Source organism: Hakea prostrata, chromosome 1, assembly GCF_041222555.1.
Source record: "Hakea prostrata isolate BN-2017 chromosome 1, UWA_Hpros_2, whole genome shotgun sequence".
NCBI classification, from domain to species: domain Eukaryota; kingdom Viridiplantae; phylum Streptophyta; class Magnoliopsida; order Proteales; family Proteaceae; genus Hakea; species Hakea prostrata.
In genome coordinates this window covers 10,595,620-10,623,261 of record NC_142600.1, presented here as the reverse complement: position 1 = coordinate 10,623,261, position 27,642 = coordinate 10,595,620, and the positions used below count along the sequence as shown (strand labels likewise).

The window sequence follows — 27,642 nt, the reverse complement described above, 5'->3', positions numbered from 1 at the left end:
AATAAAAAAAAATAACCAATTCAAAATTAGTTGAAAAAGCACTTGAAACCGAATTGCCCAAATTTGTTTTAGCGGTTCTGCTACGACTCAGCCCCAGTACTAGCAAAAGATCGGTTCAACTGTTCAAACCACCCATTTGACCGAAAAACGGTTCAACCCACCTAAAATCAAGCTGAACCAGATCCCAACTCCCCTAAATAATGCCCATGCATGACCGACACTAGAAGGTGAAAGGTTTCATATCTCTCTCAATAAAATCTAAAGGTGAAGATCCGATAGAATATGCCTTGGAAAGAAAAAGATACACTCGCATATATACTAACTCAAGTATCCTTGTTGTAGATTTCATACCCACCTAATTTTTCAAAAATAGAAATTAGCTCATAAATGCTTTTCTAATAGAAGAAAGGAGAAAAAGAAGAAAAAAAAAATCCAGCAACGCCACTTTATTAACTGTTTTTTGGTGAGATTATTTAATGGATTTTTTTCTTTTTTTGTTTTTGGTAAACGTTAATTAATGGGTTTCACACTTAGAAGATTAAGATCGGAGATATTCAGCGAATCGTAGCCGTCCACGAGCCAGGACCAGGAGCACTCGTGGAACCTTATAAATAGACCTTATATAGTTGCTTAACCATCAAGCCCAAAAAATCACCAGCTTCTGTGTTGTTTTGTTTGACTATTGCAAGTGATATTTTTATCGCTTTTCTTATCCAGAGTGTTACTGCCATGGCTGAGGAGAAGCACCACCACTCCCTCTTCCACCATCGCAAGGAGGAGGAGCCAGTGGAGGAGCAAGCTGTGTATTCTGAGACCAATTACGGAGGCGAGACCAATTACGGAGGCGACACCAAGTACGGAGGTGCTTACGAAGGTGATGGCATGGGATCGCGTGTCTCCGCCACCGAAACCACCGTCTTTGCCACCGAAACTGAGGATTTTGAGAAAGAAAAGAAGCACCACAAGCACATGGAACACCTCGCTGAGATTGAAGCTGCAGCTACTGGTGCTTTTGCTCTGGTAACACTCTTAATTAATTACTTATCCATCTGAGTATGAAACTTTTTCTAAGTAAGAGGAGAAGTATGTGTTTTTCTGACACTTTTTCACTAGCTATCATTCCTTCCATAATTCATGTTTCAGTATTTAAAGGTCGACCTGAAAGGAAGAGATGATCCAGACTCTCTGTGACACATTCTCTAGGTTTGGTTGATTTTCAAGAGTCCAGATCACCTCTTGTTAGGGGAGAAGTATATGTTCCCCTCACATTTCTTGACCACAAATTAGGGTGGATCGGGGGTTTATTTTTGATTGTTTTATCAGTAATTAAAAGTAGTTCCTAACCTTATTGTGTAGTAGAGAAACCTGAAAAAAGCGCATACCTCCCCTAGTGGATGTTTTTAGACATGATACATAATTCACCATTTGTGAGGTAATTAGAGCTTAAATTTTGCTGTCACCAGCATGAGAAGCACGAGGCGAAGAAACACCCAGAGCATGCTCACAGACACAAGATCGAGGAGGAGATTGCAGCAGCTGCTGCAGTGGGTGGAGCTGGATATGCCTTCCATGAGCACCATGAGAAGAAGGAAGTAAAGGAGGAAGAAGAGGAGGCTCATGGAAAGAAACATCACCATCTCTTCTAATAAGCCTGCTTGCATGTCTCTTTATCAATAAATTAATCTCTTTCTTGTGGATCTGTTTCTTCCTTTGTTTAGAGTGATCAGATCAGATGTATGTATATCTTAAGGGAGCAACAGTTCATATCTGTATTTGCTTGATAGGTAGCGGTACCGTGGTTTTCTTCTTGTGTGTGTGTCTAAACTTCTCTATTATTCATAATGAAGATGTTTCCCATGTTTCCTTCTATATTAGTATGGCTTTCTTCTAGTGAATTATGAGGGACGACTGGTTGTTAGAGGAAGTTGCATCAAATTTAGATCTTGTTAAGTTGTTGCATTTGACATGGTAGTGCTTGTGGTATCGTGTTGGATGGACGTGGCGTCCATTAAATCTCAGTCGTACAAAAACGAATGGTTCAATTTGAATCAAGAGAAAACTTATTTAATTCACTTGAGTTGGTACTTGGTATAATCTATACATACTCCCCCCCCCCTTCTTTTGAATGCCCCGCGTTGATCTTCTGAAAGTTTTCCCCCCCTTTTTTTCCCTTTTCTTTGAGAAAAATCAGTGGCATGAGCAGCAATTTGGGATAGAGGAGGGTGTGTTTCGTTGGGGCTTGTCATCGCCAGTTTTTTTTAAGTGGTTTTAAAATTAATTAAAGATTCAAAGGACCTAACGCTCGAGGGGCGGTCCCCCCTCACCTTTTAAAAAAATTTAGTTACTTTATCTTTATCTATATTTCCTAATTTTTCTTTTCTTATATGTGAAATATCACTCTCTCACCCATTGAATATTGGGAATAAAATTTATAGGTAAAGATAATGGAGATAAAAGTCCTCCCAATAATTATCCAATAATTATGATGGATCCCTATTTTAAAGAAGAAAAAAAGTAAAATCTAATTAAGAGTTCATAATCCCTAAAATCTCTCTCTATTTATTCTCCCATCTCTTTCTATCTTTATTTGTCTGATTTGGTTCGTATTTATTCTCCCATCTCTTCTTCTTTCTTCCCGTTTATTGGAATTGGTTGGTTACCAGCTTTGATTACTTTACACGTGAGGGTTTTTTTTTTTTTTGGTAGAAAATTTTGAGCGAAAATGTTAATATAATATAAAGTGTAAAAAAGGGTGCTCTATCCACCTTCTAATTCCACCCCCCCCCGTTCAAGTGATTATGGCCCACCTCTGATTAAGATTTAATGGAATTTTACATGGAAACCATTCAATACTAGTTATTACCGACACCACTACATCAAACATGCCAGTGTAACAGTATCTAGTACTGGACACCACAAACATCTCCAGGTCAGATATCCCAACCTAGCAAGATCTATCAAATGGGATAAGATCAAAGTGATACTACGTGGAAATATATGGGTTGCTCATTTAAAGGTCACAAAGAGATGAATTATTCAAAATCCAAAAGGATATGCAAGTATGAGATAGACAGATAGCTACCTAATAATAAAGTGATCCCAGTCAATGGAGACATGACTAGTGCAGTTGAACATGGAAAAGTAGTGAAATTCAAACTTTCCAGGTGAGAATCATTGAGGCTATGTTTGGTTTTCTCCTTTTGCATATATATAGAGATCGATCACAAAATAATAATTAAGAGGTTCCCTTTGTTTTCTTCTTTGTTGGAATTTGATGATTTGCTTCGATCTTTATAGCACAGGAACTGCAATTTACAATTTGCTTCTCAGTTGTTTGGTAAAGCTTATCTATCTTTGCTAGTGGGTGAACATGTTCAGATTGAGATGGTTTACCTTTAATGGTGACCCACTAATTTTGGGGCACTATAGGTTCTTAATAGACCATTTCCACTGTTAATTATCCTCCTCGGGTATAATTATTGATTTGTACACTAACACACGTACATACAATTTTATTTTATTTTTATAATTTTCAAGATCTTTACGAGTTGAAAGAAAGAAAAAAAACCTATAAAGACATTCTGGTTATAAAAATGAGTTTGTATTTTTAATAGTTTTTTTTTCAAAAAAATATTACAAGGGATACAAATTCAACATGTTAATTTTCGTGGATTAAAAATGTCTTAAACCGGTTCAAATGTAAATTATTAAAGCGGTTCAGTAGAGATTTTGGTATTAAATCGGTGCAAGAAAAAAATGGTTTAAACAATGTATCTAATGCAATACAAATGTACAATTTTTATACGAATAAACCCATGCCATTTTTGTTATTAATTCATTAATATCATAATAAAAGTGTGATCAAACAATCGATAAAATCTAGTATTAATAGAGACAAAACAAATAAATTTAATTAACAAAAACAATGCAAGTAAATCTAAGAAGATGAGTGAATGAAAAATAGAAAGACTGAAACACGAATAAGGTAAAAGTAAAGTGTTTTAATTGTAAAATTACATTTATATCATTAGGAATCAAGGATCCAAAGGTGTAGAAGCCTCCAGCTCTAACTGATGATTTTCCCTCAATGAGGGTATAAGAGTAAAATAAACGAATAAAGAAAGCAGTTCTCGTCCTTCAATTTACTAATTGCTCATAGCTCATAGCTCATAGCGTTGGAAACTTTTATGTTTCAAGATTCAAGAAACTCCCGCCAAAACTCTCTGTTCTCCAACCATGGAAGAAGAACTTCGTCTTCGATCGGTTCGGTCAGCCTTCGCCGGGAGATCCACAGTTCTAGCGACGATCTTCTTCTTCTTCATCCTCACTCTTCCAATAATCGCCGTTGATGGAATCACAGATATAGAGCTCCATACCGCCATTGATGCCCTTCGATCGAGGGGTTATGATCTCTTCGGCAACGCCATCGAGACCTCCGATCTTCAGTATGAGCTTGTCGACCGCGGCGATTCATTTACCTTCTTTGTTCCCACCGATTCGTCTCTGTACTATCTGGATCTGGCATCTCAGGCTTCGAAATACATCCAGACATTACGATTCCACATTTCCCCTCATCGTCTCACTATCATCGATCTTCGTATTGCCTCTATGTCTCAGACGCCTTACCTTGATACTCTGGTTCCTAATCATGCTTTCTTTATGGCTATTAACCACACCACAGATCTGATCGTGGACGGCATTCGTATCTCTGTTCCGGACCTATACGTAGGTCCAACCATTGCCGTGCACGGACTCGATGGGGTTCTTACCTTAAGGACATGGGATTCCGGCGATAACACAAGCCTTCCTCCTAAAGTGCAAGATTCGATGGAGCCTGCAAGTTCACCTGCGCAGACTATTCAAGATTCGTTGACGCCATCAAGTTCACCGGCACATATGCAGGATGTGACAACGCCGTCAATTTCACCTGTTACGAACATGCAAGATTCGATACCGCCGGCAAGTTTTCTATCGCCGACGATGCAAGATTTCATATCTCCGTCAGGTTCATCGGCGCCGAAAATGCAAGATTTGACAGCACCAGCAAGTTCTCCGTCGCCGCCGATGCATGGTTTTATAACGCCACCAATCTCACCAGCGCCGACGGTGCAGGATTCAACAAAGCCGACAAGTCCTACGACGCCAGCGAACGTGAGTTCAAGATCCCGAAAGCGCGGGAAACACCACCATCATCGAATGCACAGGAAACGACACCGGAATAAAGTTACGAAAGAAGACCCGAAGAGGCACGCGGACGCTGTGACGGGCTTAGATAGGGGCGCCAGTAATTCTTCCTCATTATATGCTCGTGTTTGATGTTCGATCTTACTCCGGTTACTTTCAATTCTGTTTTGAAAGTAGGCAATTCATCTTCCGACAAAAGATCCATTACCTTATCCTGTGGCGACTAAATCTGCACTCATCCAAAGTCTCTGCAATCAGGTGCATTTAATCGAATTCTCAGCATCACCATATGATTGTTTTCCTTGAGAATTCCAGCATAAAATTGAGTTGTTCTCTTCAGATTCCACGGCATTACTTCCGCTTCATGTAGGGACACCTCTTGTAAACATGGTGGCTTTTCATATTCAAACTCAAATTGTTCCATTGAAAATAATATTGAGGTAGAACTCTCTCTCTCTCTCTCTGCAACCTTAGTTTAGTTTTCATTTTGATTGATATTGCCTTCAATTCTTGAAACATTTTTTTATGGTAAAGATTCTTGATACTACTCTCAAGTAATCTGAATCATGGAAGAATAGAAAAGATTACCAGAACTAGTTAAATTTACTCATGAGTAGAAAGGAGGGAGCTTAGCACTGATAGACGCTACACAATTCATTAATTAAGCATAGAACAGAGATAATAGCTGCCCAGTATAAACTCGGAAAACCACACACACATAGAAACTATAAACACTGTGAAAAGTCAAATATTTGAGGCACTCGCTACTAGGGTGTGAAGTCGTCCTCAGACATGAGCAGTGTGGACTCACTCCCAGCAAGAGATGGGGGCTTTGTTGGTGATGTTGGCGATGGTGGAGGACTGGTGGTTTTACTGGTGGCATCACAATAGCCTTGAAGAATGTCTGATTCTTCTGGGGTGAAGCCTAGAGAACCAAGCATGGCAGGCCAACATTCATGCTGGATGAATCGGATGGCACGACAACAATCAGGCCCCAGGTATGTCTCGCCATTGAGGAAGAAAAGGATTACTTCTCCAGTGCATGCCTTGAGCTCTAACAGTGAGTCCCAACAAACCGAGTCCCCATCGTTTTGTAACCGAGTTGATAGGGTTGAGTGGCTGCTTGACTTGGAGTTTGAGATCAATGGCCGTGCCATACCCAAGGCAACCATGCTCACCAAGACAGTCACAAGGAAGAGGTTGGAGGAGCTTGCCATGGTCCCAAGTCCCAACTCCGATCTTGAGATGATTCGTGAAGTATCCAAGAGATCGAGAACCATTGGCTTATATAGAGGTCATCAATAGAGTAGACCAAGAGCAGAGGAATTGAAGTTGATAGGTAAGAAATCAAGCAGCACTGTAACTGAAGTCACAACATTTATGAGGAAATTTAAGCGCCATTAGCCCAATAATTTTTAATTCAAGAAGGCCTCCATTTCCAAGTAATTAGAAGTGATTATCTGGATGTAAAGAGCGGTAGACCAAGAGCGAACAAGAGGAAGAAGAGGAGTTGAAGTTGATAGCTAGGTAAGAAATCAAGCAGCATTGTAACTGAAGTTACAACATTGATGAGGAAATTTAAGCGCCATTGGCCCACTAATATGAATGTGCAAAGGAATTCAAGAAGAAGGCCTCCTTTTCCAACTGATAACAAGTGATTATCTGGATTTAAAGAGCAATCAGGGTTGTTTAATTTCTCACTATATATATAAAGCCTTGACACATCTCCAGAAGTTTAAAAAAAAATGCCAGCTCAGATGGAACCACCTGAATTCTTATCAGCAGCACGCACACACATAACACCACCGCACGACTTTCTAACTGCAACAACCCTCTGATATCCGAGACCTGCCTTGCACTTGTACAGTTGTACTTGTACCAACAGCTTCTTGGAAAGAATTAATGAGGTTCACTGCTTCATTCGAATCAGATTCCAACCGTATAATTTAATCATGACAGAATATTCTCACCTAAAAGGGCCAATTTGTTTGCTTTTCCAAATCCTCTTTGGTAAACATGTAGACTGTAGTAGCCCAAAAAAGGGAATAAATAAATAAATAAATAAAGGAGTTGTTTATCATATATAATTCCGGAATTTTAGATTAGGTACCTTTTGTCATTTCTCACGTGTGGAGGTTCCAATGAAAGTCATTACATGAATACAGAATCATGTAATTTCAATTAGCATTGAGATTTTCTATTTTCTATACCCCCGGTGAAAGGGAATCTATTGACCCAAGCGAATTTGATCAATTCTTTACTTCAGCTTAGCCCTAGCTAGGTTTTAGCCCGACCAGGGCGGACCAGAATGATCCACAGATTAGTTAAAATTCGCAATCTAAATTCAATCTTCCAAACCAAAAGGCTTTTTTGGTCATTTGGGCAGCTAAATTTGTATTTGTAACTAAGATCCTATTTAAGAATGGCTCTGAGATATTTTTGATGAAAATTTGTAATTAGATTATTTGTGATCTATTTGTTTTTGTTAGGTGATAAAATCAATAAATATTGAGATTTAAAAATTAGCAACTAAATCAAAACTAAGTTGGTTTGAATTTGGAGCCAATTTGGAACCGACCTGGTTCTTGGATCGGATTTGCAACTATCATAGCTTGGGATCAAAGAATATCCAAGATTGAACCGATTGACACCCATCATTGAAACACGCGTCAATCATTTGCATAGCATAACTATTATAAGCCCGCATTTTACATGCATAAGCAGTAGAAAATGTGATACATAAATAATCATGGGTATTAATTGAAATTTAACAAAAACACATTTCAAAATTAAACACATGTTCTAGAAAAATTAGCCACAGTTGCCACCGGGTCCTCCAACCCAAAAATCAGCTTCGGGTTTTAAACCATAAGGTTGATAGTCTATATCATAGCAATCTCTGTTATCCACACGAATATTTACGCTTTCCCGTGTTAGTGGATGTGCGAGCAGATACTCTTCATCCAAAAACTCAATCTTACGAAAAAGACATGCATATTTCTGACGAGGCCAAGCACCACTTCCCATTGGTGGACTAATTCCATCAGGACCAACATTTGTAATTCCTCCCCAAGAAATACCTTTAGCACCATCAACTAAAGAATTAAACAAGACTTTTGGCCAATAACCAATTTTTGTGTTCTTAAATGTCAACCACCAGTCCCCTGTGCCTTTATCCTATAAGAAAATAAACAATGGAATTAACGAAAGTGAGATCTATTCATACAACAAATGTCTACATAAGAGATAGATACTCATAATCGTAACAATGCCACTAGTAACTTATTCTTTTTGTGATGTACCAAACATTAGTATTACCTGAAAAATAGAGAGTTGGATCTCATATTGAGCTCCACCTATTGTAGAATATGGTTCTATGGTGACACTTGGAGTGATTGATTTGTCAACCTGTACAAAACCTTTGCAAAGAGTATTATAGCATCCATTCCTGTAATTATCACCCTGCAAAATTTAACACATTAGTTATTAAAATAAATTAAATATAACTGTAAAATTTTGATTATTCAAAAAAAATATATCAATAAATTAAGATTGTACAAGGCAAAGGAATGGCACTAAACTTAAATTTTTATGATGACTTTTTTTTTAATTATATATTCACTTATTTGTCATGTAGAGAAAAATATATATGAAATGATATTAGTTCTTTTTCTTAAAGAAAAAATTAAAACAAACTCATATTAATTGAGTTTGACAAGGAAGGAGTAAAATTTTAAATGCAACGAGATGAAAAAACAAAAAAAAAAATAGTAGACAAGTTAAATCATTGTTTAAGCTTTTAAAGTTAAATGAAAATAAAATTCGAATAATAACATCATTAAAAACTAAAAACTTTAACCTCTGGTTTTTAAGCAAATGTTACACAAACTTGATGTTATACTCAATTATAGTGATGCGTCATATCATCTATTAATTTAATCTTAAACATATAGGAAAGAAGCAACAATGTTGTTTTTATCTTTTGAGTTGGAGGAGTTGAAAATGTTATTTAAATAAACGCCCTTTGGAACAAATTAAACAAGCATGAATCGTTTACTACAAAATAATGAATCACCAGGCATTGAAATTAATGTTTTGGTATGATACAAATTAAAGAATTCTAAGATTTTAAACATACCGTCCAAAATGTAAACAATCGAGTTTGCCTATTACCATATAAGCCTGGATTAACCTGATTTTCATGAAGTATAGAAAATAAAGTTAGATAAAAAAATTACAACTTGTTCAACTTTAAGTTACAAACTCTCTTTTTTTTATGAAAAGATTTTGAGTAGGAAACAATGTGTCAAGTGAAGGAATGAGCACTAAATAAATCGAAAGTGTCAAATACATACCGTCCATCCAGCCATTATATAATTAGGGTTGTCATTTGGACCACCGTTAATCCAAATTTGAGCACTTGAAAATTGCTTACGGTTTACAATAGCTGGATTGTATACATTAATAAATGCAGAAGCTCCATGAACTAAATGATCCTTCAATTCATAATTAACATCTGCAATCTAAATGATCAATTTCAAGAGGTCAACAAAATGTTCAATACAAAGAACAATAATAAATAAATAAATAACCCACCTACTTTTATTATCGTAATTCAAAACTACATAAGTACATACATCCAATCATCTAACTATTTTCCCTCTCCAAAAAAATGCTTACACTACTTCCTTTTTCCTAATTATATTGAATTTAGAGCAAAAACCATATCTCTAGATTATGATAGGGAAAAGTTTTCAATCTAGATAAGTTTTAGATAAAAATGGTTATCCCTTAAAACAAGTTGTCACAAAGCTTAGGTTGCATAGTTTTTCTCAACGAGCATCACTTGAATGTGTTTGTTTTCACACTAAGCAAAAGTCAACAGTTTGTTCAAATTTTATTACTCTTTCTGAATGTCAGCATGAGAGAATTATAGCGTACGATACTCTTAATAACTCAATTCTGATTAAGATTGCATAAAATGTAGAAGTAAGAATAAAACAAGAATCATTCCATCAATATAATATATGGCAACTAATACAAATTTCCAATCAACTTAGGCCCTTTAATTCTCCATATGGTTTAACGCTGTCACACCCATCAAGATATATTTCCATAGTTACACTTATTGACAAAAGACTTTTGTATTTGAATCTAAATTGCAAAGTCTCCTTAAGGGGTTGAGTGATGTAAGGGTTAAGATCTCTTTACTACGACAAGTGATAAGGGCTTTGAATTTCAATTCTTGTTTGAAATTACGGGTAAGAAGTTTTGTACACTATGATCTTCCACAAACTTTGTGCATTGTGTAAACCCTTGAAATGATTGAATGTCACTAGTATTGTGTACCAGGTACACCCTAAAAGGTTTTGAATGAAAGGAAAAAAAGTTAGTACACTCGACACCCTTTAGCCGGGTTATGTTTTAGTTTGAAACTTGAACTAGCAGAATAGAGTTGGAGATTGCTCACAAATTGTCCGCCAAAGTGTTTCTTGCTTTGGTTGAAATTGGTGGTGAATTCCCTTGATAAAGCTCTAGCCTGTAAAAGATCTTCTTTTGAAGTTCTACGAATGGGAACAGTTCCATCAGGACATTCCTCTAGTTCTAAAGTAACTAAGAAAGCTCCAGTAGCTGACAAAGTTCTATTTGCCCCCCATTTTGGGGGAAAACTAGGTTTCACCTGCAAAGAAATTATAGTGTTAGATATCAAATTTTCAGCAGATTTTATAAGATATGCCTCTGAACCTGATTTGTGAGAAGCAAGAGAAACAAGATAAATAAATGGTTGAGAAATACAGCATATACCTGAATTTTGTGATCTTTGAGCAATGGATGAGCCAAAGCTGGTTGCTTATAAAAATCAACACAGTCTAGGATATCACCCTCCTTTGTCTGTAATATCAAAGAAAGAAGAAGTAAGAAGGATCAAACATCCAATGCTCTAACCATGCTTTCTTATTTTGTTGGTGTATTTTTCTGTTCCATCTCTTATCAGTTAAAGACATTAGAAAAGAAATGTAAAAACTTTAGAGCCTATCTAACATTAATAGATCTTCAATTTAGAATTCCCATTGGTTCTTTCTCTCCTTCTCTCTGCCACAAGAATGTGTGTGTGTGTGAAAAACCATTCATGGCTTTGCATAGGTCTGTAGTCGAGATCAATAGCTATTATAGATAACATACTATAATGGTCTTGAGAGGATGAGGCACATTTAAAAGCTTAAGTTGCCTTTCCAGCTGCAAATCATCTTCAATTTGCTCCATCGTCTTTTTTGCTTCTACACCATGGATTTTCAAATCTACAATATACAGGAAAAAGAAAAACAATGCAGTGATACCCTTGACACCCTTAGTTGTTGAAACACCACTTGCCAACCCAAGAAAAGCCATTGTTAACTGGAAAAAACTTGTTTACTGGTCAATTCAAAACATTTGTGGCATATTTATATCCCAATTAATTTGTACAACTATCAATATGAATAATTAATTCGAGCTATAATTTTAAACTAATAAGTAGCATTTGTGTTTTTTTTATTTTTTTCTTCATTTGATCTGTTAAATTTATCATACGATCACTATGTAAGGCAAGTAATCTTAATTTAAAAATTAAAAAGAAAAAGATTATCTCGATCCAATCTCATTATAACATGCATACAGGCTTGCATGGATAAAATTTGATAATGCAAATAGGTTGCATGCTTCTGAGATATCGATACAATTAAATAGGTTCGATGCATCGACTCAGCCTGACCCAACATGGGATCCCAAAAATAGTTTATTTGAGGTTTACAAGATGTACATGTACTCCTACCAAAAAAACAGAAAATTCACATACTTTGCTATATACCAAATCTTTCACCAAAATAATATAACACATCTCCAAAATAAGTTGGAAAATATTTCTACCCTTTAGAATCCCATTTATTATTAATCACTAACCTTCTATATACCATACGTTTACCATATAGGCCCCCATTGATTCGACCAAAAATAAAATAAAATAAAATTTTAATTCTTTTCCAAATATCTTTCTCAAATAATAGGTAATTTAGATGTCTACAATGAAATGCTCTGATAAGCTAGCCTGCCAAAGCATTTAGTTTGGAAAGCCATGAATTAGGATTTCCTCTTGATTTTGTCTAACCACTACATATACGTATCTCCAAAAATTAAGCAAGAAAATCTTCCATATGCAATACTTGACAAAAGAAAGTTCATATCATTGACAAAAAATTTGGTATTCAAATTACTTGACTCGGTTGAATCTATTTTTATCCTTACCCTTTTCCTGCCTTGATTTTTTGATGTAGAACTTTTGATGACTAGGAATTCAAATTACTGATTCGATTGTTGAGGATACGACTTGTAAATTTGAGTGATCCATTAGTAGCTAGCTGCTTGTTGTCCTTCACTCTCTAAGAATGTATTATGTTCACTTTTTTGTTTCATATATATTTGTCTCATGTTAGTCTCATGTCTGTACGTTGAGAGAGAGAGAACCAGTGATCCCTACGTTTTTCCTCACGCCCATGATATCCCAAAAGACTATCATCATAAAAAAATTAATGTGAGAAAAATCCCTTCTCTATCAGAAGAGCCTACAATTTAAGTTTGATTGTTCATCACATTATTTTCTTTCTCCACCAAGAGTCTGATCAAATTTTGCAGTTTCTTCAAAAGCAATCTCCCTTCGTCTACTATTTGAAATTTCTCTTTCATCATCTAGACCTGTAAAATTTGACCAAGGCTCATTCCTAGATTTTTTACCCCAGAAGTTAGTTTCATAAATCATATCAAAATGTCTTGGCCTCGTCACTCTGTGTCCTCTACACTTTAAATTTGAAATTCAGACCTCACCTTATCAATAAAAAGATGAATAACAATCTATATTTTTTTAGTAAATCTCTCCTCAAGGTTCATTTAAAATGGTGGGGTGAGGAACTAGTTAGCCATAGGTGCCACAGGGTCCTTCAAATCTAAAAGGAGCTCCACTTATAGGATCATAACCAAAATACTCTATGACATAGCACTTCTGGAATCCTCATTAGTCCTTACGTTGTATGATGGTGGATGTTGTACAGAATAATCTAGATCCAAGTATTAAGCAAACATATTGTTCCGTTCTCTTAATTTAGATCTGTATAAATTTGTATACAAGTAATCATGTAGTGCTTATTTCACATTATCAGTGACTACACTCAATTCAGCTTTATCTTTTAATTTTATAGGCTCTCCCTTTTACAGTTCCATCAATTCAATTCACCTTTTTATCTTCTATTTTAAAAGGATTTTGTTAATAAAAACATTAGTTTGTTCCACTTCTTATATTTAACTAAGATCTTACTTAAGAAGATAGTAAATAAGTGTATTAATATGCATATCTGAACATATAATTGAAAGAAGAAAAAAAACCAACATTTGCTCATACATTAAGCATACACTTAATGGACATACAAGACTTTTAAACGTAGCTGTAGTGATTTCTTCATTAATTAGCATATTAATTGACGTATTTCACTATTTTCTTTTTACTTTTTTTAAAAAAATAGAAATCCAAAATACAACCCATTCCCATTGGTTTTTTTTTTCTTTTTCTCTTTTTCTCTTTTTCCTTCGCTAACAAGTGATGATAACGCTCAAAACCCATAACTTGCTTATTGTCAATAGTTGCATTTGTCAGTAAGTAGCTTATTTCCTCTTTCATAAACTATTTGAATAGTGTCTTGAATTTTCATTTTATATTATAAGCACCTTCTTCAGAAAGTGAAGATAAATTAGATTAATGGAACCAGATATGGAGATTAAATTCAATCCCTAAATAACATAGAATAGCCACACAATATGTCTTCTAAACACATTTTCACTTACTGATGTTATTTTTCAAAGCCGTAGTTCCTATAGCAATGGAATAGAAAAACCCAATAGACTGAACTGTGTGGGTGAGAAATTGGACTTGAAAGAGATGACTCTTTTTTTTTAGATTTTTTTCTCTCAATAACATGTATCTTCTGAAATATTAAGCTGCTTTTGTTAAGAAAATATTTATTAAAGTAAAAAAATATAACTAAAAATATAAGAATAAAAGATGGACTACCTATGTGTTTATTATGTTCTCATGATATTGGTATTTTAATCAACAATGGTACTTTGAGTCAAATGTCCATTATCTTTAGTATTCATTTCACATATAATTCTAAGTCACAAACACTATCTTACATAGATAGTTAGATTTATTTTTTTTTATTAGCAAAAATAATATTTTGTGAATTTGAAGAGTAAAGCGATAAATGATTTTTTTTCTATAAACAATGTTTTTTTGTTTTGATGAGTTATGTGACAAATGTTTTTTATAATTTTTTTTTAAATGTAAAAGAATGAAAAATGATCCCAAATTAGGTTTTTTGTCGATTATTTTTGGTATTGAAGGTAGTTTTCATAATTTGTGTAGCCACAAAAATTTTGAATTACTTGCAAAAAATCAATTTACTATTGATTTGTAAAGAGATAAACCCCTCCTCTCTCTCGTATTTTTGCTCCCATACTAAATTCAAATCAATAATATTAAAACATCATAGTATACACATAAAATATGATTATCATACACGGTTTATTGAAAACGTACCATTTCTTGTATGGCCTTATTATTTACCATACGTATCCATATCCAAGCTATTGTCGTACCCAAACTTACTAAATATGCTTAAGATTGGTTCTGGATTATTTTCGGTAGAAACTTTTAATCAAATTATTGTTCTATTGATTTTAAGTGGTAAAATCAAACAGATATTTAGATTTAACAGTAAGTAATTATCAATTTACCAAATCATGGAGTAAATAGTTTGGTTGTCTGAACCAAATTAGAATCAGAATTAAGACTGATTTGGGAACGAATTAGAACCGCAACTGAATCAAAACCACGTTGGTTCGTATTTGAATCTAATTTAGAATCGACTTGGCTCTTGGTTCATATTTGAATCCAATTTAGCAACTCACTTTGCATTAGATTTCATGGGATCTGTTTTTGAACAATTTATTTTTTTGCATGGGATTGATTAATATAAAGCTCGCATTATAAATGCATTAGTAGTAGAAAAGGTGCCATATACATAATTATGGGTGTTAAATAAAATGAACAAAAGCATAAACCCATTCATTTATTCATGATAATTGAAACTTAACAAAAACATATCGTGATTAATCACATGTTGTAGACAAACTAGCCACACCTGCCCCCAGGTCCTCCAAACCAAAAGTGAGTTTCTGGATTATCATCACCATAATATTCATATTGTAAATCATAGCACTTTGTGTTATCCACACGAATACTTACATCTTTTCGTTCAATTGGGTGTAAGACACGGTAATTCCTGTCCATATACTCAATCTTACGGAAATAACATGAATATTTCTGACGAGGCCAAGCACCACTTCCCATTGGAGGACTAACTCCATTAGAACCAGCATTTACAATTCCTCCCCAAGAATTACCTTTAGCACCATCAACTAAAGAATTAAACAAGCTTTTTGGCCAATAACCAATTTTTCTATTCTGAAATGTGAACCACCAGTGCCCTGTGCCTCGATCCTATTAAGAAAATAAGCAATGGAATTATGAAAGTGAGCTAAGTGTTCTATTAATTTAGATTAACCCAATTAAATGTGTGAGATGTATTCCTATGTTAAATGTCTACATAAGAGATAAGAAATCTTGGAAATGCCACGAAAACTTATTTTCTTTGTGATGTACCAAACATTAAAAATAATTAAAAGATCAATGGTAGTAATACCTGAAAAATGGAGACTTGGATCTCATATTGATCTCCACCGATTGTAGAAACTGGATGTATAACAAGACCTGGGGTGAATGATTTGTCAACCTGTACAAAACCTTTGCAAAGTGTATTATAGCATCCACTCTTGTAATTATTGCCTTGCACAGTTTGAAACATCAGTTATTAAAATAAATATGTATACTATAAAAATTATGATTATTCATCCAAAAATTTTAAACATGTAGAAATGAAGCATGAATTTTATTATTATTATTATTATTTTTTTGTTGAAAACTGAACATTTTATTTATGCATCACCAACCCTTGTAATTCATGTTTTAGAATGATACAAATTAAAAAATTCCAAGATTTTAAACATACCGTCCAATAAGTAAATAACCGAGTTTGCTTATCACCATATAAGCCTGGATTAACCTGATTTTCATGAAATTTAAAAAATAAAGTTAGATTAAGTTCCCAATTTCTTACAATTTTACATTACAAAGTCTTTTTTTTCTTTTATTTTTTTTGGATTAGGGCACAAAGGGTCAAGTGAGGGAATGAGTATTAAATAAACTGAGATTGTCAACTACATACCGTCCATCCAGCCATTATATAATTAGGGTTGTCATTTGGACCACCATTTATCCATATTTGAGCACTTGAAAATTGCTTACGGTCTACAATATTTGGATTGTATACATTAATAAATGCAGAAGCTCCATGAATTGGAGCAAACTCCTCATTGTTAACATCTGCAATCTGAATGATCAAGTTCACGAGGTTAACAAAACATTCAGTAAAAAAAACAAAAAAAAAACTCATCTACTTCTATTATCATAATTAAAAACTATATAAGTATAAACATCCAATCATGCGACTATTTTCCTCCAAAAAAAAAAAAGCAATTGATTATTTTTCATATATCAATGCCTACAATTTGATCAACATACTTTTACTCTTTTTCATAATGACATGGGATTTAAAGCAATTACAGTATCTCCAGATTGTGTTACTAGTCCTGTCTAGGTAGACCCTTCAAAGTTTTGAATGATGGGGGAAAAATTAAAAATTAGTATCACCCTTTAGCGAGGTTATGCTTTGGTTTGAAACATGAGTTAGCTAGCCAAAGTATGAGATGGTGATTACTTACAAATTGTCCAGCAAAGTGTCTCTTGCTTTGGTTATTGAAACTGGTGGTGAATTCCCTTGATAAAGTTCTAGCCCGTAAAAGATCTTCTTTTGAAGTTCTACGAATGGGAACAGTTCCATGGGGACATTCTTCAAGTTCAAAAGTAACTAGGAAAGATCCAGCTGAAGAAGTTGTATTTGCCCCCCATTTTGGGGAAACACTAGGTTTCACCTGCAAAGAAATTATAGTGTTAGAAGTCAAACTATCAGTGGATTTTATAAGATTTGCCCTTGGCCTTGATTTGTGAGAAGCAAGAGAAATAAAATAAATAAAAGGATTAGGAATACAGCATACCTGGATTTTGTGATCTTTGAGCAATGGATGTGCCAAAGCAGGTTGCTTGTAGAAATCAACACAATCTAGGATATCACCCTTCTTTGTCTACAATGTCAAAGAAAAAATAAGTTAAGGATCAAACATCTAATTCTCTATATCAAATTTTCTTGTTTCTTTATGCGTGTGAAAAACCATCCATGGCTTTGCCTAGGTTTGCAGTCAAGATAAAAAAAAAGTATAGATAACTTACTATAATGGTCTTGAGAGGATGAGGCACATTTAAAATCTGAAGTTGCCTTTCCAGCTCCAAATCATCTTCAATTTGCTCCATCCTCTTTCCTATTGCTTCCACCCCATGGCTTTTCAAATCTAAAGTATATAGAAAAAAGAAAAACAATGCGACGATACCACTTGCCAACCCAAGAAAAGCCATTATCAACTAGGGAAGAAAAACTTGTTTACTGATCAATTCAAAACATTGGTGGCCTATTTAAATGCCCAAATACAATTAATCAATATAAATTGTAATTAACTCTTGCTATAAATATACCAGATCTTCAAAACAAGTAACGAAAATACGTTTACCCCTTAAAACTCATTGATTATTTATCAATAACCTTCTATATATCATATCCTTTACCATTCTTATACTTACCTTTTTAACGTATTTGAGGTTTAGAAGATGTATAACGGGTCTTGTAGATAAGCTTCTTTTACATATATATATGGTAAGAAATCATAGACATATTCTCTTGTATCCCATATCTTTGACCAAAAGAATGTCCTGGAACCTTCGAAATAAGTAGGAAATTAAATATGCTTACCCCTTTAAACTCTTATTGATTATTAACTAGTAACTATGCTATGTCATTTACCACTGAGGTTATCATTGATTTGAAGAAATAAAATCTTAATTCGTTTCCATATATGCTTTCTCAAATAATATGCAAGTTAGTTGTTTACAATGAAATGCCTTTTATATGCTGGCATGGTGAAGCATAAGTTTGGAAAGCCACCAAGTTACCATTCCTTTTCTACAAAATTTGTTTAAGCCCAAGCTTATGTTCACATACATATCTCCAAAAATTAAGCAAGAAAAAATTTTTATATATAACAGGCAAAGTTAATTATTTACATGATAAAAGTCTTGATATTCAAATTTAAATTCTGGTATTGAGTTGTCTTGATGTAGAACTCTTGATGAATTTAAAATTTAAATTTTTTTTTTTTTGTAGAATTCAAATTTAAATTACTGATTCGATTGTTATGAATTCATGTGCAACTAGTACTCTTAGCAGCTGGGGTGGGATCAGAATATTTTTAAACCAACAGGGGGGGGTTTTGGTCGATGTGTGAGCCGGGGAGGATTTCACTCTCCGTTGTTTTAAAAAACCCAACCCCCCCCCAACCAAATTGTTAGTGCAAGAGACTACAAATGACTATTAAAATTTGAAGTGATCGCTTGATAAATCTTTGCTTGTTGTCCATCTAAGGAAATTGATCACTCCCTATGAACGTGGATGTTGGTTTTTCTTTCATATATATTTGTCTCACGTTAGTCTCATGCTCTATGTATGTGTATTCAAAGGTAGAAAGAAATCCTTTTATTGATTAATGATAATTAAGATGAATGACAACATATATTTTTTTCTGGAGAATCTCTCCTAAAGGCTGAAGGTGTCAATTGCGTACCGAAACCATTTAATCGTACTAAACCGTACCATCTAAAACTGTACCGTTTAAAATTCAGTATGGTACATACTAAAACCGAATTTGTGGAATTTGAAGGTAGTTTAGGTTTAGGGTTTAGGGTTTAGGGGAATGTCTAGTTAGCCAAAGGTGCCACTATAGTTAGTAAGTTAAATTTCAACAATAGTTCGGATACGGATATGTACGACAATTAATGCAGTCATATGGAAAATGGTAAGTTTTCAACAAATCGTGTGCAGCAATCATACTTTATGTGTATAATACGTGTTTTAATACAACTGATTTGAATAAGTATGAGATCAAAAATACAGGGGTGGAGGGGGTTTTGTCTCTTTACAAATCAATAGCAATTTAATCTTTTGAAAATAATTCTAAATTTTGTGGCTACACAAATTATGAAAACAAGCCAATGGAGGAGTAGTAGGATGGTTAGGAACCTGCTTCTCAGTGGAGAGGTCATGGGTTCAACTCCTACTGGCGGCATACGTAATATCCCTATCCCTATATATAAAAAGGGCCTTTGAACCCCCCCCCCCCCAAAAAAAAAAAAAAAAAAACAACCTTCAATACCAAAAACAACAGACAAAAAACCTAATTTGAGATCATTTTTCATTCTTTTGGATCATTACATTTAAGACAAACATGAAAAATATAGAAGAAACATTTGTCTCATAACTCATCAACTCATAACTCATCAAAACCAAAAAAAAAACATTGTTTACAGAAGGAAAAATATTATTGTCACATAATACATCAACTCTTTAAATTAGCAAAATATTATCTTTACCCATAAATAAAAAATCTAACTATCTATGTCTGATGGTGTTTGTCTCTTAGTATTATATGTGAAATGAGAAGCTGACTCAAATACCACTACTCTAGATTAGAGTATCAATATCATGAGAACAAAGTAAACACATAGGTACGTACGTAGTCCATCTTTTATTCTTTTATTCTTTTATTTTTTTTTTTTTTACATATTTTTTTAGTCTAATTATTTTTCTTAACAAAAGCAACTAAATATTTCTGAAAATGCATGTTTTTGAGAAGAAAAAAAATCTGAAAAGAAAGAGAGTCTTCTCTTTCCAATTTCTCACTCACACTACTCAGTCTGTTGGGTTTTTCTATTCCACTGCTATAAGTTGCTGATTTTGGAACTAGCATCAGTAACAGACAGTAAGTTAAAACGTATTTAGAAAACATATTGTGTGGCTATTCTATGCTATTTAGGGATTAATTTTGATCCCAATGTTTGAATCCATTCTAATTTATTTCGACATTTTGAAGAAGGTGTTTATGGTATAGAATGAAAATCTAAGACACTAATAGTTTATGAAAGATAAAGTAAGTTACTTACTGACAAATGCAACTATTGACGATAAGCAAGTTATGGGTTTTGAGCATTATCACTTGTTAACAAAGAAAAAATAGAAGAAGAGAAAAAGAAAATGGGAATGAGTTGTATTTTGGTCTATTTTTTTATTATTTATTTTTCTAAAAAAGTTATAAAAAAATAAAAATAAACATTTAGTATGCCAATTAAAATGACAATTAATTAGGAAATCAATATGGTTACGTTTAAAAGTTGTGTACGACATTAAGTGAATGCTTAATGTATGGGAAAATGATATTTTTCTTAATTACACGTTTGAATATGCGTATTAATACGGTAATAATACACTTATTACGGGTGTTAAATAAAATGAACAAAAGCATAGCCCCATTCATTTGTTCATTATAATTGAAACTTTACAAAAACATATCATGATTAATCACATGTTGTAGACATACTAGCCACAGTTGCCACCAGGTCCTCCAAACCAAAAGTTAGCTTCTCCTTTTAGATCATCATAAGATTCATACTCTATATCATAACAATCTTTGTTATCCACACGAATATTTACGCTTTGCCGTGACGTTGGATGTGAGACAAGGTAGTCCTTGTCCACATACTCAATCTTACGGAAATAACATGAATATTTTTGACGAGGCCAAGCACCACTTCCCATTGGAGGACTAACTCCATTAGAGCCAGCATTTACAATTCCTCCCCAAGAATTACCTTTAGCACCATCAACTAAAGAATTAAACAAGATTTTTGGCCAATAACCAATTTTTGTGTTCTGAAATGTCAACCACCAGTCCCCTGTGCCTTGATCCTATAAGAAAATAAGCAATGGAATTACTGAAAGTGAGCTAAGTGTTCTACTAATTTAAATTAACCCAATTAAATGTGTGAGATGCATTCATATAGTAAATGTCTACATAAGAGATAAGAAATCTTGGCAATTGCACTAAAACTTATTTTCTTTGTGATATACCAAACATTAAAAACAATTAAAAGATCAATGGTAGTAATACCTGAAAAATGGAGACTTGGATCTCATGTGGATCTCCACCGATTGTAGAATATGGCTGTATAACAATGCCTGGGGTGAGTGATTTGTCGACCTGTACAAAACCTTTGCAAAGTGTATTATAGCACCCATTCTTATAATTATCGCCCTGCACAGTTTGAAACATTAGATATCAAAATAAATATGTATACTATGAAATTTTTGATTATTCATCCAATAAAAAAAATGAACAAATTAGAATTGTATAGGGTAGGGGAATGCCACTAAACATAAACTTTTCTAGTGACTTTCTCCATATATCACTGATTTGTCATATGGAAATGTTTAAATTAGAAACAACTGGAAATTCTTCAATTAATTGAGTTTGACAAGAAAGGGATACAAATCCTTCTTCATTCTAAAACATGAGTTACAAGGATTGTTGACACATTATCTTGTAGTCAACAGTTTATGCTTCTTTATTTTGTTTCAATTAAATAAATGTTTAGTTTTTTGAGCAAAAATAAATAAATAAATAAAATTCAAGCTTCGTTTCTAACTGCTTAAAATTTATTGATGATATGCTGTATCACTATAGTTGAGTGTGACATCAAGATAATGTGTCAACAATCCTTGTAACTCATGTTTTAGAATGACACAAATTAAAGAATTCCAAGGTTTTAAACATACCGTCCAAAATGTAAATAATCGAGTTTGCCTATCACCATATAAGTCTGGATTAACCTGATTTTCATGAAGTGTAGAAAATAAAGTTAGATTAAATTTGCAATTTTTTTCAATTTTACATTACCAAGTTTTTTTTTTCTTTTTCTTTTTTCTTTTTTTTTTTTTGATTAGGGCATAAAGGGTCAAGTGAGGGAATGAGTATTAAATAAATTGAGAATATCAACTACATACCGTCCATCCAGCCATTATATAATTAGGGTTGTCATTTGGACCACCATTAATCCATATTTGAGCACTTGAAAATTGCTTAAGGTATACAATAGTTGGATTGTATACAGTAATAAATGCAGAAGCTCCATGAATTGGAGCCAACTCCTCATTGTTAACATCTGCAATCTGATCAAGTTTAGGAGGTTAACAAAATGTTCAATACAAAAAAAATAATTAAAAAAAAAACCCTCATCTAATTCTATTATCATAATTAAAAACTATATAAGTATAGACATCCAATCATGCGACTATTTTCCTCCCAAAAAAAAAAAGCAATTGATTATTTTTCATATATCAATGCCTACAATTTGATCAGCATATTCTTACTCTTTTTCATAATGACATTGGATTTAAAACAATAATAGTATCTCCAGATTGTGTTATAGGAAAAAGTTTTCATTCTCAATAAGTTCTAGCTAGAAATGGTTATCCCTTCAAACAAATTGGATGTTGTCACAGAGTTTAGGTTGCACAATTTCTTTCAAAGAGGTTCATTTTGGATTATATTTGTCTTTCATGTGACGCTAAGCAAAAGTCAATAGTTTGTCATAGTTTCATTAACTTTATATGAATATTAGCATGAGAGCATTATTTTGTATGATACTCTTGATAACTCAATTTTAATCAAAATTGCTCTATCCAAGGTAAAGTTTGATCAAGGTTGGGATATCTAATAAAATGGTTAAATACATGGTAAGTAATACAAATGTCCAATCTAACTAAGTGCCATTAGTCCTTCATATGGTAACACCCATCAAGATATATATACATATATATTCAAATTCACAACTTCTTTACTAAGAGGTGTTGGTTTTACCAACTGAGCAAACTATCAAGATATATTTTCTTAGCCACTATTGGTAAAGACCAAAAACCAAAATCAAACAAACAAACAAAAAAGAAAAAAGAAAAAAGAAAAACCTTTGTACTTGAATCCAAATTGTATAGTCTCTTTAGGGTGTCGAGTGATGAATGATTAAGATCGCTTTTTTGTGACAAACAACTAGGTTTGAATTCAATTCTTTTCTGAAATACTGATAAAAGGTTGTGTACACTAAGATCTTCCACAAACTTTACAACATCTCTAGTCTTGTGCGTGCAATGAGTACACCCTTGAAATAATTGAATGTCACTAGTCCTGTCTACTAGATACACCATTTAAAGTTTTGAATGATGGGAAAAAAATTAGCATCAAACTTTAGCGAGGTTATGCTTTGGTTTGAAACATGAGTTAACCTAAGTATGAGTTGGTGATTACTTACAAATTGTCCAGCGAAGTGTCTCTTGCTTTGGTTATTGAACTTGGTGGTGAATTCCCTTGATAAAGTTCTAGCCCGTAAAAGATCTTCTTTTGAAGTTCTACGAATGGGAACAGTTCCATCGGGACATTCTTCAAGTTCAAAAGTAACTAAGAAAAATCCAGCAGTACTATTTGCCCCCCATTTTGGGGAAACACTAGGTTTCATCTGCAAAGAAATTATATTATTAGAAGTCAAACTTTCAGTGGATTTTATAAGATATGCCCTTGGCCTTGATTTGTGAGAAGCAAGAGGAATAAAATAAACAAATGGATTAGGAATACAGCATACCTGGATTTTGTGATCTTTGAGCATTGGATGGGCCAAAGCAGGTTGCTTATAGATATCGACACAATCTAGGATATCACCCTCCTTTGTCTACGATGTCAAAAAAAAGAAGAAATAAGGATCAAAAATCCAATGCTCTCTACCAAGTTTTCTTGTTTCTTTATGCGTGTGAAAAACCATCCATGGCTTTGCCTAGGTTTGCAGTCAAGATAACTTACTATAATGGTCTTGAGAGGATGAAGCACATTTAAAATCTGAAGTTGTCTTTCCAGCTCCAAATCATCTTCAATTTGCTCCATCCTCTTTCCTGCTGCTTCCACTCCATGGCTTTTCAAATATGAAGTATATAGAAAAAACAAAAACAATGTGATGATACCCTTGAAACCATTAGTTGTTGAAACACCACTTGCCAACCCAAAAAAGGCCATTATCAACTTGGGGGAAAAAAACTTGTTTGCTGATCAATTCAAAACATTGGTGGCCTATTTAAATGCCCAATTATTTTGTACAATTAATCAATATAAATTGTAATTAATTCTTGCTATAAATTTTAATCAATGCTGAACAGTTGTGTTTTTTTTTTCCTTCATGAGACCATTCTGTAAGGCAAGTAATCACAATTTAAAATTTTAAAAAGAAAGGTTCTCTTGATCCAATCTCATTATAACATGCATACAGGTTTGCATGAATAAATTTTGAGAATCAAATAGATATATATAGATATCTCAACCCCATATTGTTTGATAAGGTAGAATTGAACAGGTTAGATGCATCGGCTCGGCCTGACCCAGCATAAGTTCCTGACAAAGCAGAATGGTTTATTTGAGGTTTAGAATATGTACAACTGGTCTCGTAGCTAATGTATGTAAAAAATCATATATTGTCCCATATACCATATCTTTCACCAAAAGAGTATACCATATCTTCAAAATGAGTAAGGAAAATACGTTTACCCCTTTAGACTCATTGATTAATAATCTATAACCTTGTATATACCAATATCATTTACCATTTAGGCTCCCATTTATTGTTTCACTGAAGAAAAAAACAAAAAAAAGGGGGCTCCCATTGATATGAAGCGAAAAAAAAATCTCTAACTCTTTTCCATATAAGCTTTCTCAAATAATAGATAAGTTAATTGTTTACAATGAAATGTCTTTGTATGCTGGTATGGTGAAGACTAAGTTTGGAAAGCCACTGAGTTGCGATTCTCTTTTTGTAGAACTTGTCTAAACCCAAGCTTACCTATACATACATATCCCAAAATTAGGCAAGAAAATATTTTATGTGTCACAGAAAAAAGTTGATTATTTACAAAAATATATTTGGTATTCAATTTCAAATTACTGATTCGTTACTGAGGTCAAACCAACTCTTATCCTTACTTTTTCCTGTATTTGAGGTTTAGAAGATTTACAAGTGGTCTTGTAGATAAGCTTCTTTTCCATATATATGGTGAAAAATCATATACATACTCTCTTGTATACCATATCTTTCACCAAAAAAATATACCATATCTTCAAAATAAGTAGGAAAATATGTTTACCCCTTTAAACTCTTATTGATTATTAACCAATAACCTTCTATATGTCATATCATTTACCACTGAGGCTCAAAATGAATTACCTTTATATGTTGGCATGGTGAAGCATAAGTTTGGAAAGCCACTGAGTTACGATTCCTTTCTACAAAATTTGTTTAAGCCATAGCTTATCTTCACATACGTATCTCCAAAGTTTTGCAAGAACATTTTTATTTGTAACAGGCAATATTTACATGACAAAAAAACTTGATATTCAAATTCAAATTCTTGTAATGAGTTTTCTTGATATAGAACTCTTGATGAATTTAAAATTCAAAATAACTCTTTTTGATAGAATTCAAATTTAAATTACTGATTCGACTCTTATGGAATTCATGTGCAATTAGTACTCTTAGCAGCTGCAGAAATAGTTAGTGCAAGAGACTACATATGACTAGTAAATTTGAAGTGATCGCTTGATAAAGCTTTGATTGTTGTCCTTCTAAGGAAATTGATTACTCTCTATGAATATGGATGTTATGAATGTTAGTTTTTCTTTCATATATATTTGTCTCATGTCAGTCTCATGCTCTATGTGTATGTGTCTTCGAGAGAGAGAGAGAGAGAGAGAGAGAGAGAGAGAGAGATCCTTTTATTGATTAATGATAATTAAGATGAATGACAACATATATTGTTTCCAATAAATCTCTCCTAAAGGCTCATTCAAGGGGAAAAACATCTAGTTAGCCACAGGTGCCACTAGCTTTCGTTTTTCGCCCCCCCCCCCAATATTTCATCCTGGGGTCGGCCTCGACGGCAATAGTTCGGATACAATTACATACGACAATTAATATGCCCATATGGAAAATGGTAAGTTTTCAATAAATTATGTACAACAATTATATATGTATAATATGTGTTTTAATACAATGGATTTGAATAAGTACGAGAGCAAAAATACGGGGGTGGAGGGAGTTTTGTCTCTTTACAAATCAATAGCAAATTGATATTTTGGAAATAATTCAAAATTTTGTGGCTATACAAATCAAATTATGAAACAACCTTCAATACGGAAAATAATGGACAAAAACCTAATTTGAGATCATTTTTCATTTTTTTGAATCGTTACATTTAAGACAAACAAGAAAAATATATAAAAATATTTGTCACATAACTCATCAAAACCGATATATAAAAATCATTTGTTACATAACTCATCAAAACCAAAAAACATTGTTTATAGAAAAAAAAATCATTTGTCACATAATACCATAACTCTTTAAATTCACAAAATATTATCTTTTACCAGTAAAATAAATAAATCTAATTATCTAAGTCAAATGGTGTTTGTGTCTTAGAATTATATGTGAAATTAATACTAAAGATAATGAGCAGCTAACTCAAAGTACCACTCTATATTAGAGTATCAATATCATGAGAACAAAGTAAATACATAGGTAGTCAATCTTTTATTCTTTTTTGTACATATTTTTTTATTCTAAGTATTTTTCTTAACAAAAGCAACTAAATCTTTCTAAAGATGCGTGTTATTGAGGAAAAAAATCTGAAAAGAAAAAGAGTCTTCTCTTTCCAATTTTTCACTCACACTATTTCAATAGTTTATGAAAGAGAAAGTAAGTTACTTACTAACAAACGCTACTATTGACGATAAGCAAGTTATGAGTTTTAAGCATTATCACTTGTAAACAAAGGTAAAATAGAAGAAGAAAAAAAGAAAACAATGGGAATGAGTTGTATTTTGGTTTATTTTCTATTATTTAAATTTCTCTAATAAAAGTTTTCCCCTATTTAATTAAAACTTTTTGCAAAACCAAACCATTTGGTTTCCCACCTCACTAAACTTCAGTTTTTTTTATTTTTTTTTTTTTTTTTTTTTTTTTTTTTTTTTTTTTTTTTTTTTTTTTTTTTTTTTTTTTTTTTTTTTTTTTTTTTTTTTTTTTTTTTTTTTTTTTTTTTTTTTTTTTTTTTTTTTTTTTTTTTTTATTTTTTTTTTTTTTATTTATTATAAAAAAGACAACAGAAAGGGGAAAGGGGAGAAGGGAAAGGGATATGGGGGTGTTTTTGTGTGTTTTTTTTAAAGAAAAAA

General features: G+C 33.1%; 4 protein-coding genes across 4 annotated transcripts; 1 reads left to right on the top strand and 3 right to left on the bottom strand.

The window, feature by feature from the left end:
- Window positions 1-625: 625 nt before the first annotated feature.
- On the top strand, window positions 626-1,869 carry LOC149027400 (uncharacterized). Its single transcript, XM_089162390.1, has 2 exons — window positions 626-1,020; window positions 1,464-1,869. Exons 1-2 carry the CDS (start codon window positions 730-732, stop codon window positions 1,644-1,646), a joined length of 474 nt encoding a protein of 157 aa, XP_089018516.1. The 5' UTR covers window positions 626-729; the 3' UTR covers window positions 1,647-1,869.
- Window positions 1,870-7,995: 6,126 nt separating this feature from the next.
- On the bottom strand, window positions 7,996-11,574 carry LOC149027399 (protein neprosin-like). Its single transcript, XM_089143826.1, has 7 exons — window positions 11,368-11,574; window positions 10,990-11,076; window positions 10,655-10,864; window positions 9,540-9,707; window positions 9,323-9,376; window positions 8,503-8,646; window positions 7,996-8,361 (listed from the first exon to the last, which is right to left on the bottom strand). The coding sequence occupies exons 1-7, from the start codon at window positions 11,572-11,574 to the stop codon at window positions 7,996-7,998; spliced, it is 1,236 nt and encodes a 411-aa protein (XP_088999952.1).
- Window positions 11,575-15,400: 3,826 nt separating this feature from the next.
- Window positions 15,401-17,857, bottom strand: LOC149027398 (protein neprosin-like). The gene is made up of 7 exons (XM_089143181.1): window positions 17,675-17,857; window positions 17,443-17,529; window positions 17,110-17,319; window positions 16,554-16,718; window positions 16,338-16,391; window positions 15,972-16,061; window positions 15,401-15,769 (listed from the first exon to the last, which is right to left on the bottom strand). The coding sequence occupies exons 1-7, from the start codon at window positions 17,855-17,857 to the stop codon at window positions 15,401-15,403; spliced, it is 1,158 nt and encodes a 385-aa protein (XP_088999307.1).
- A 3,067-nt stretch (window positions 17,858-20,924) lies between these two features.
- LOC149027397 (protein neprosin-like) lies at window positions 20,925-24,441 on the bottom strand. The gene is made up of 7 exons (XM_089142480.1): window positions 24,232-24,441; window positions 24,017-24,103; window positions 23,690-23,893; window positions 22,389-22,553; window positions 22,161-22,214; window positions 21,496-21,639; window positions 20,925-21,293 (listed from the first exon to the last, which is right to left on the bottom strand). Exons 1-7 carry the CDS (start codon window positions 24,439-24,441, stop codon window positions 20,925-20,927), a joined length of 1,233 nt encoding a protein of 410 aa, XP_088998606.1.
- Window positions 24,442-27,642: the final 3,201 nt, after the last annotated feature.

Excerpts from the sequence above, each read along its gene's own strand:
- LOC149027399 (XM_089143826.1), bottom strand. The coding sequence starts at position 11,574 with ATGGCTTTTCTTGGGTTGGCAAGTGGTGTTTCAACAACTAAGGGTGTC. Across the intron at positions 10,865-10,989 it reads TCAAAGATCACAAAATTCAG|GTGAAACCTAGTTTTCCCCC; the intron begins GTATATGCTGTA and ends ATTTCTTTGCAG. Across the intron at positions 9,377-9,539 it reads ATATAATGGCTGGATGGACG|GTTAATCCAGGCTTATATGG; the intron begins GTATGTATTTGA and ends CATGAAAATCAG.
- LOC149027398 (XM_089143181.1), bottom strand. The coding sequence starts at position 17,857 with ATGGCTTTTCTTGGGTTGGCAAGTGGTATCGTCGCATTGTTTTTCTTT. Across the intron at positions 16,392-16,553 it reads ATATAATGGCTGGATGGACG|GTTAATCCAGGCTTATATGG; the intron begins GTATGTAGTTGA and ends CATGAAAATCAG. Across the intron at positions 15,770-15,971 it reads TCCAAGTCTCCATTTTTCAG|GATCGAGGCACAGGGCACTG; the intron begins GTATTACTACCA and ends TTTTCTTAATAG.
- LOC149027397 (XM_089142480.1), bottom strand. The coding sequence starts at position 24,441 with ATGGCCTTTTTTGGGTTGGCAAGTGGTGTTTCAACAACTAATGGTTTC. Across the intron at positions 24,104-24,231 it reads ATCCTCTCAAGACCATTATA|ACAAAGGAGGGTGATATCCT; the intron begins GTAAGTTATCTT and ends TTGACATCGTAG. Across the intron at positions 22,554-23,689 it reads GACACTTCGCTGGACAATTT|ATTGCAGATGTTAACAATGA; the intron begins GTAAGTAATCAC and ends AAACTTGATCAG.
- LOC149027400 (XM_089162390.1), top strand. The coding sequence starts at position 730 with ATGGCTGAGGAGAAGCACCACCACTCCCTCTTCCACCATCGCAAGGAG. Across the intron at positions 1,021-1,463 it reads CTACTGGTGCTTTTGCTCTG|CATGAGAAGCACGAGGCGAA; the intron begins GTAACACTCTTA and ends TGCTGTCACCAG.